This window comes from Giraffa tippelskirchi, chromosome 13 (genome assembly GCF_054371585.1).
Source record: "Giraffa tippelskirchi isolate mGirTip1 chromosome 13, T2T-mGirTip1v1.2.pri, whole genome shotgun sequence".
Taxonomy (NCBI): Eukaryota; Metazoa; Chordata; class Mammalia; order Artiodactyla; family Giraffidae; genus Giraffa; species Giraffa tippelskirchi.
Genome location: NC_137287.1, coordinates 115,516,363 through 115,524,978, shown reverse-complemented (window position 1 = coordinate 115,524,978; position 8,616 = coordinate 115,516,363). Strand labels below are relative to the sequence as shown.

Below are 8,616 nucleotides of genomic sequence, written 5' to 3'. Positions count from 1 at the left end.
CCCAGTTCTCTCCTCCATCACTCTGGGAGAATAACCTGCCACTGCACAGGGCTGGTGGGCGGACTTACTGGGGAAGGGTCTTGGCACACAGAGCCCTGGGCTACCTTCACTGTGTCACCTGTCACAGCTCATCTCTTCTCAGACTCCACCTGGACGATCTGGTGGCCACGCCCACTCCCCAGCCCAAGGCTGCAGGCAGGAATGGAATGTGCCCAAATAATAACAGAGGCCACAGGCCTGCCAGTGCTGGAAGCAGTCACTTTATTGGTTGGAAAAAGAAGCAGCTGTGGTCAGCTCAGGAGGGAGGGAAGAGGCCAGGAAGGGAGGAGGGCAGCTGGGCTGGAGCCAGACAGGGCCAGGCAGACTCTGCTGCTTCCTCAGTCCACAGGCTGCGCTGGCTGGAGCTGGAGCAAGAAAATCATAATGATACCATCAACAACAACACCCAGGACACTAGACAAGAGTGCTTGCAGCTTAAATTCTGATCCAAAGCTCCTCCCACTCCATCACATCCCCCGCTACATTCCTACCCCCGCCTCCCAGCAAAACTTCACTTTCTTCAGGCCCTGGGGCTCTGCCGACATTTTTCTGAAGGTCCTAGACTCACCTCTTCTGCTCTGACCATCCCAGGATACACCTGGGTATACCATGGTCCCCACTGACCGTTGTGACCATTCATGAGGGGTCACTGTCATTTATCTCCCTAAGAATCCTTCCACCACTAGGAAGTTGCACCATACCCCCCATTCCTTCAGTTAAGCTGAGTTAACTGATCAAAAAGATCTTATTTATCCCATTTTATAAACAAAATATTTGCAGTTCAGGAAGGTGAAAAAGGCTAGTTAATTGTCAGAGCTGAAATCTGAACCTAGGTCTTCCTGACTGCAACGCCAGCCCATGCGGTTGGCACACATGGAGGCGAGAGGCAGCTGGCATCACTGGAGAGCTCTGGGCCCTGGGGAGACCGTGCTTCCCTTTCGGGCACTGAATTAGCAACCATGGGTCCTTGGGCACGTCCTCCCCTCTCTCTGGGTCTCAGTCTTCTCATCTGGGCAGTAGGTTCCATCACTGACCTGCCAGTCTGTTGACTGAGAACTTATCAACAGCAGCACATGATTAGCAATATTTCAACCATAGGGTCCTTCCAGGGGCTTGCTTGTCCCGTTCCCTCCATCCGGAACAGCTTCCCTACCAGTGTACTTCACCAGACTACCGACCTTTCACTCATCCTTCAGGACTGGCTCAGAACCCTGTTCCCTCCTTCCCCCACCGTCACCTGGGTGAGATTTCCTCCTGTGTTCCTACCATACCCAGCCCTGCCCTCCACTGCCGCACTGATTATAGGCATTGGGCGTGTCTGTCCATCTGTCTGCCTCAGCCACCTGGCTGCAAGCTCGGTGAGGAAAGGCAGCTGTCACCTTCTGTCCCACCACATGGCACAGTGCTAGATCCCTCAATGGGCTGAAGATGCACGTGCTTTGAGTTTTGTTTCCCTTTCTTTTTTTTTTTAAAAAAAATCTTTATGTATTTATTCATTTGGCTGCACTGGATCTGAGTTGTAGCATGTGGGATCTAGTTCCTTGACCAGGGATCGAACCCAGGCCTCCTGCGTTGGGATTTCAGACTCTTAGCCATTGGACCACCAGGGAAGTCCCTCTCTTTACTTTCTTATGCTTGCTTTATGACTTAATATTGTTTTATTTTTAATTATCTGTGGGGAAAGAGAGGCTCCACGATTTTATCTTTAGGCATGAGAACCACTCAAAGCGGGTGAATGTAGCCGTGTCGGCCACAGAGTAAGTGCAAGGGGAAAAGGAATAAATCTCACAGCCCAAATAATCAGCAAATAGTGTCCCATCCACCTTCATGTATGTCGCAAACCCAGCCTCTCAGGTCACCTGGTCCATCACCTCCCACCTGGCCTCTTGTAGGAGCCTCCTAGCTGGTCTCCCTGCTTCTGCCACTGCCCTCTCTAGGGTCTCCACACAGCAGCTGGAGCAATCCTTTTAAATCCAAGTCAAGAGCATGTCCATTTCCAAGGGCCCAACATCTCTGGGTCAAGACCAAAGTCCTGGACTTTCCTGGTGGTCCCGTGGTTAAGAATCCGCCTGCCAAAACAGGGGACCTGGGTCCAATCCCTGGTCCAGGAAGATTCCACATGCTGCGGAGCAACTAAGCCCGTGTGCCACAACTACTGAGCCTGCGTGCTGCAATTACTGAAGCCCGCTTGCCTAGAGCCTGGGCTCTGCAACAGTAGAAGCCACCACAATGAGAAACCCGTGCAACGGAACAAAGAGTAGCCCCAGCTTGCTGCAACCAGCGAAAGCCTGTGCGCAGCAGTGAAGACCCAGTGCAGCCATTAGTGAACTAAACATATTTTTAAAAGGCCACAGTCCTTACATGGTCTATCAGGTCTCTCCACTAACCACCTACCTCTCTGACCCTCTCCTCTATTGCTCTCTCTTTGATCATAGGCTCCAGACTTCAGGCTTTTCCTGAAACTCACCAGGGCTTCTACTGCTGTATATCCACTGCCCCCACTGCCTGTAACAGTCTCTCTGAAAGCTCCCAGTTCCCTCCATCATCTCCAGCAAGTTTGTTCAAATGCTGCCTTTTGGAAAGTCCCGTGATAAAACTGCAACACAGCTCCCTGCTGCTCCTCATCCCTACTCCGTATCCTCCTTCTGTTTTCTTTTTCTCCAGGTCACTTATTTCCTGCTAACATTTTATAGGGAATGAAAGCGTTGAAGGTGTTAGTCGCCCAGTCGTGCCCGGCTCTTTGCGACCCATGGCCTGCAGCCCACCAGGCTCCTCTGTCCACGGGATTTTCCAGGCAAGTATACTTGAATGATTTGCCATTTCCTTCTCAAGAGGATCTTCCCGACCCCGGGATCGAACCCCAGTCTCCTGCACTGCAGGCAAGTTCTATACTGACTGAGCTACCAGGGAAGCCCTTTTACAGGATATACTTGCTTTTTTATTTGATTTATCATTCACTAGCATCTACAGGTGGCACTAGTGGTAAAGAATTCCCTTGCTATCACAGGAGACATAAGAGATGCAGACTCGATCTCTGGGCTGGGAAGATCCTCTGAAGGAGGGCACAGCTACCCAATCCAGTATGCGTGCCTGGAGAATCCCATGGACAGAGGAGCCTGGTGGGCTCAGGTCCAAGAGTCGGACATGACTGAAACAACTTAGCACGCATGCATGCACAGTATATAAAACCCCTCAGAGAGAAATTTTTGTTGGGTTTGTTTACTCATGGAGCATCCCAGCACCTAGAGCAGTGCACCGCACGTGATAGATGCTCGGTGCCTATCTGTCGAGCAGATGAGAACAAATCAAAGGATAGGTAAGAGAATAGCACTGTGTTAGCTCAGGTGCTCCTTTTCAGCCTCCTGCAGGGGTTGTCACATCTAGGTATCAATGTATCCCTCCCCCCACCCCAGGGCACCTACCTCAGAAGACAGGGGTGACACAGGATACCTTCCCGCAACCATTGAGGCAGCATTTCAACAGGTCAGGACACTGGCTGTCCACCTGGCACTGGTCTCGGCAGAGGCCGAGCTGGGGGAAAGCGATGTCCACCTTAGGGCATGAGCCCTTCTTCTCTGGGTAGAAAAAGGAGTAAGAGGCGGTGAGCAGAGCCGAAGCAGGTGGCTGAACACATCACCACAGCTTGTCTGCCCACCTGGGTTCACAAACAAGACAGCTGCCTGCCTGAGCGAATCTCAGGGGGGTTGGAAGGTCGTCTGCAACCTCCCTTCCTCCTGTTCTCTCCTCCCAGGGGTTTTGAGATCACTGGACTCCAGTTTGAGTCCCAGCTCTGCCTTCTCTTAACTTCGTGGCCTCAGGATGGAAATCCCGCAGAGCCCCGTGTCTCCGGGTGTCAGATGAGATCAGCGCTGACCACATTACAGGGTTGCTGTGGAAGCAATGGAGGCAACAGACTTCTCCCTGAGAAGTCAACGTCCTTTGTAGCAATAATAATGATGATGAGTAAAGACAGCCATTAACACTTAGCTCCTTCAAAGTAGCAGGCATTATCCAAAGCTTGCGACATTTATTAACTCATCTAATCCTCAGGTTAATCCTAGAACCCGGGACAAAGAGCTGTAACTATTTCCTCATGTTGCAGATGAGGAAACTGAGTTAAATAGAAGAAGTTAAATAATTTGCTTAAAGTAAAACAGGGTGGAGACAGGATTTGAACCCAGGAACCTGGCTTCAAGTCTGTGCACCATGCTTTCTGCTGCTGTGCCCAGGTAAGGGTGACACATACGCAAGGCCTTCACTCCTAGTTACAACCAGGTGGGACCAAGGTCCCCTCTACACCCTCACTCTAACACACAGAGATGCATTCTTCCACTAGCGCACACACACACACAACCACAGAGATGCGCCAATTACAAAGTCCTTAGTGCAAATCCATTTTGTCCTTTAATTTTCACATCAAATCTCTCTTCTGTAGGGGATGCTATGCTATGCTATGCTAAGTCGCTTCAGTCGTGTCCGACTCTGTGCGACCCCATGGACTGTAGCCTACCAGGCTCCTCCGTCCATGGGATTTTCCAGGCAAGAGTACTGGAGTGGGGTGCCATTGCCTTCTCCGTCTGTAGGGGATATTTCTACTGTATTCTTATTACAGAGGAGGAAAATGAAACCCAGAGAGGTGAAGGTATCACCCAACATCACAGTGCTGATCAGAAGTAAAACCAAGACCTGAGCCCAGTCTTTCAACGTCCACACACACACACAGACACAGACACAGACAGACAGACAGACAGACAGACAGACACACACACACACACACACACACCCTGTGCTCCACTCCAGGCTCAAGGAGAAGGGAGCTGGGCTCAGTGCCCAGAAGCCCCAGGAGCAAGTCCAGCCAAACGTCAAGCAGGCATAGAGCTGGGTGATGAGCTGAGAGGACGCAGGAGGCTGCCTTCCTGCACAGACACCCTTTCACTGGAGAAGGGCACGAGCTCTCAATACTGAGCTGCCCCAGGACAGAAGGGCATCAATAGCCAGTAACTCACCAAACAAGCCACTGTGAGTGGAGGGTCTACTCTCTCCTGAGACAGCTCATGTGTACCATTTCATTTAGCCTCATGTCAGTCCTACAACATCTGAGATTCTCATCCCATTGTATAAAGGAGAAAGCAGAGGCTCAGAGAGGTGAAGCCATTTGCTCAGGACACACAACCTGCAGATGGTACAACGTGGATTCTAATTCAGGAGCCCTCTGTCCCTGCCCCTCTTCCTGCCTCAGTCTATCCATCTGAGACCAGGGAGCAGCAGAGACTCCCCCCAAGCAGAAACTCCTCTTTTCTCCCCACTCTCATCTGTCTGTCTTTCTCTCCCAATGCCCTCCTCTCCTGGTTTTCCTCACTTTGGTCCAGGTTAGAGATCCCCAGATCCACAAGCCCCCTTGATGGGCTGTTCCTCCCTCCAGCTCCCACCATCCTGCTCTGACTGAGGTCTCTGATTACAGGCCTTCCTGGCCTGGTGGGCATCTTCAGAGAACATCGCAGGGACTTTTTTCCTGGGTAAAGACCAGCGATCCCAACACAGTGTAATCAGGGCGTATCCTGGCTTCTAGTCCCCCGTTTTTCCCTCTGAAAAATAAGATGCTCAGAGTCCAAGCTGTCTAAGACCCCTTCCTGCTCAGGTAGGAGTCCCTAGGACCTGCTGAACAGTCTTGAGCTCCAGCAAATGCTTTCTGTGAAGAGTAAGCTTCACATACTCTCTCTCAGTCTTCAGAGCAGAAGAGAGGGTGTTAAGAGGAGGAAGGGGAAGGGCTGCTCAGGATGGGGTCCCGACTTTCTTCAAGCCACTTAGACAAAAAAGGGACCCCCTGTGTTACGAATCCTGGCCAGCCAGGGATGGCAGTGTGACCTTGGACAAGAACCTTTCTCTCTTTTTGCAGCTCGCATCACATCTTTAAGATGAGCGGAGTGCTCTCCTAAACCTGGAAAGCCTCCATCTGGACAGAGGAATTTGGAGAGTCCGGGCCAGTGGTCGTCCCAAAGCCTTCCCCCAGGGAGGCCCCAGGAAAAGGATTCTGGCACGGGAGCGAGCCTCAGACTGTAGGACCCAGCCCACTGGACAGCCCTGGGCTGCCCGCGGCTAAACCCCCTGCCAGGAGGAAGCTTCGACCCTGGCGCCCAGATTTCAAGGAACAATGGTCCGGAACCAGGTTCCCGCCGTGCGTCCCGGAAGTCCGTCATGCACCAGAGCGATGAATCCGGCTGGGAGTGGGGGACCTCCCTTCCCCTCGGCGGCAAGTCAGCGACGCCTCGCTCTCCCCGGAGCCGCGGGAGGCAGAACACGGGCTGATCCGGTTCCAGCCACCTCGACCTGGTCCTGGACCCCTGGGTCGGTCGCGCTGGTGTGCCCAGAACGGGACGCTCCCTTCTCCCGCACCCCCGCTGCCCCGCCCCGGCCCCCGCGGGTCCCCCAAGTTACCATTAGGCATCTGGCAAACGGTGGCGCAGCCTGCCTGGCAGCACTTGAGGTTGTCCTTACAGTCCTCATCCGAGACGCACGCCTTCGTGCAGTTCGCTTCACCCTCCAGCTCGGGACACACACCCGGCTTCCCTGCGCCTGCGCCTGGGAGATGGACGGGCAGTGGGGGACCCGGGCCCGCTCTCAGAGGATGTCCACCTCGTGTCTGATGGCCCCCAATCTCAATTCCCCGCCCCCCGGAATTCTGAGTCCCCGTTCCTAGGCCCCGCCCTAACAGCCTTCAGAGAGCCCCACCTCCAGGGACGGGGTTCTCCAATACCTGGGAGGACAGGAGGGACCAAACCCTTGGGCTCTGAGCTTTCAATTTTTAGGAGACCCCAGCCCAACTGAGCGTCTAGGAGCTTCCGATGTCCAGGCAGAGGGTCCCTGCCACTGGCCATTGCATCTCCACGATCAGCAAAGAACCCCCCACCCCCGCTGCCCCCAGCCCCATCCCGGGAATAAGGGTCAGTCTTCAGGGGTCTCCGCGCACCTCTAGCACACTGGACCACACATCTGAAGCCCAAGGGCTACCGCCTTCAGAGCACCAGGGATCCCCACATTTTAGTCTGCAGGGGACTCCCCACTTCCGCCCCGGGGAATCCTCGCTGCTCAGAGAGGCTAAGCTCCTGCCCGGCTCCGTTCCTGCGCTCCTGGTTCGGCCCCTCTGGGCACCCAGCCTTTCCCCGCCCCACTCACCTGTGACCGGGGGGAGGCCCAGCAGCAGGCCAAGGAGGAGGGCGGCGAGGAGCAGACCGAGGCGGCAGGCAGGCATGGTGCTCGCCAGGGCGGGGTGCGGGAATGAAGCGCCGCCAGGAAGATTTAACTGGGTTCCTGGGGGGCGTGGGGTAGGGGCGGGGCTGAACCCCTGAGGGTAGAGGGCTCAGCACACAAGGCAGGCGGGCCGACTGCCACCTCCTGTCATTTCACAATCTCCCAGGATCAGGTGTCACTCTGGCCCCAGTGGGAACCAGGAACCTAAGCGGCTTCCTGGCCGGGTGCAGCTGGTCGCACCCGGACCCTTGTCCCCTCCTCCCTCCCCACCTCCCTCTGGGCCCTGGGGGCAGGGCAGCAGGAGGCCAAGGGCTAGACCCGGGCCTCCCGGGGGATCCCATTCCAAGACCCAGGGGTCTCCCTGTGATGCCCACTGTGGTAGGAGAGAGGAGGGCAGGACCCACTGGGAGAGACTGCAGACGAAGTGGCTGGACTCGGGGTCAGCAGATCTGAGTTCGGATCTCCCTTTAGGGATTCATGGTGGGCGTGTTGTGTAGTGATACACAGCACACAGAAGAAGCTACAGGAAAACGTATTTATACATGAGCCCACTGGACACAAGACACTGAGGCCAAAGAAGGTGAACAACTATTAACATCTGGAGCCATTCGGGATGTGTGTTTCTCCCTCCCTCTCTTTTCCACACAGACACTCAGGCTCACTCTGTCTGTGCTCAGCGCCTCGTGGAGCCAGGGCTGGTCCCAGACCCCTGTGAACAGAGGGATATTATCATCACCAACCTTGCAGACAAGGTTTGATTCCTGGTCTCCATCCCTCCAAGCCTTTGTTTTTTCCATCATAAATGTGTGTTCTTCATGACACATCTAGGACATACAGTTGTTGTAGAGAAAGTAATTAAAGGAGCTCTCAACTTTGGCCTTGGGGTGACAGAGTCTGGGTTTGACTCCCGTCTCTCCTACTTCCTAGCTGCGGGACCTTGAATGAATCTCTTCCCTGTTCTGAGCTCCCACGTTGTCATCTCCAGAGATGGTGTCTGCTGTTAGTGAGGAGACTGATGAGTCGACATTGAGGTTTGACATGCAGGCTGGTAAATGCCAAAGCGGTTACCCAGCAAGAAGTACCCTCAAACTTCCCTCCAGATCCAAATCTGAGGCCAGTAAGCCCCAGGAGGTCTTTGCTGCTGGAGGGTGGAGAGCAGTGGCCGTGGGGATGACAGATGAGCAGGACTTGATGACAGAAGTATGTCTAGCCACTCTCCCCACAGTTGGACCCGGGGAAAAGAGGCTGCGAATACCTCCCCCACTTCCCATGTCCAGCCTGGGGACTGAAGACAGGTCCTCGTTGGGAGGGGCCAGGGCTGTTTACTCT

The 8,616-nt window shown here is 54.3% G+C and overlaps 1 protein-coding gene across 1 annotated transcript; it reads right to left on the bottom strand.

The window, feature by feature from the left end:
* Positions 1-244: 244 nt before the first annotated feature.
* Positions 245-7,312, bottom strand: WFDC2 (WAP four-disulfide core domain 2). The gene is made up of 4 exons (XM_081556667.1): positions 7,213-7,312; positions 6,475-6,618; positions 3,462-3,614; positions 245-404 (listed from the first exon to the last, which is right to left on the bottom strand). The coding sequence occupies exons 1-3, from the start codon at positions 7,286-7,288 to the stop codon at positions 3,463-3,465; spliced, it is 372 nt and encodes a 123-aa protein (XP_081412793.1). The 5' UTR covers positions 7,289-7,312; the 3' UTR covers positions 245-404; position 3,462.
* Positions 7,313-8,616: the final 1,304 nt, after the last annotated feature.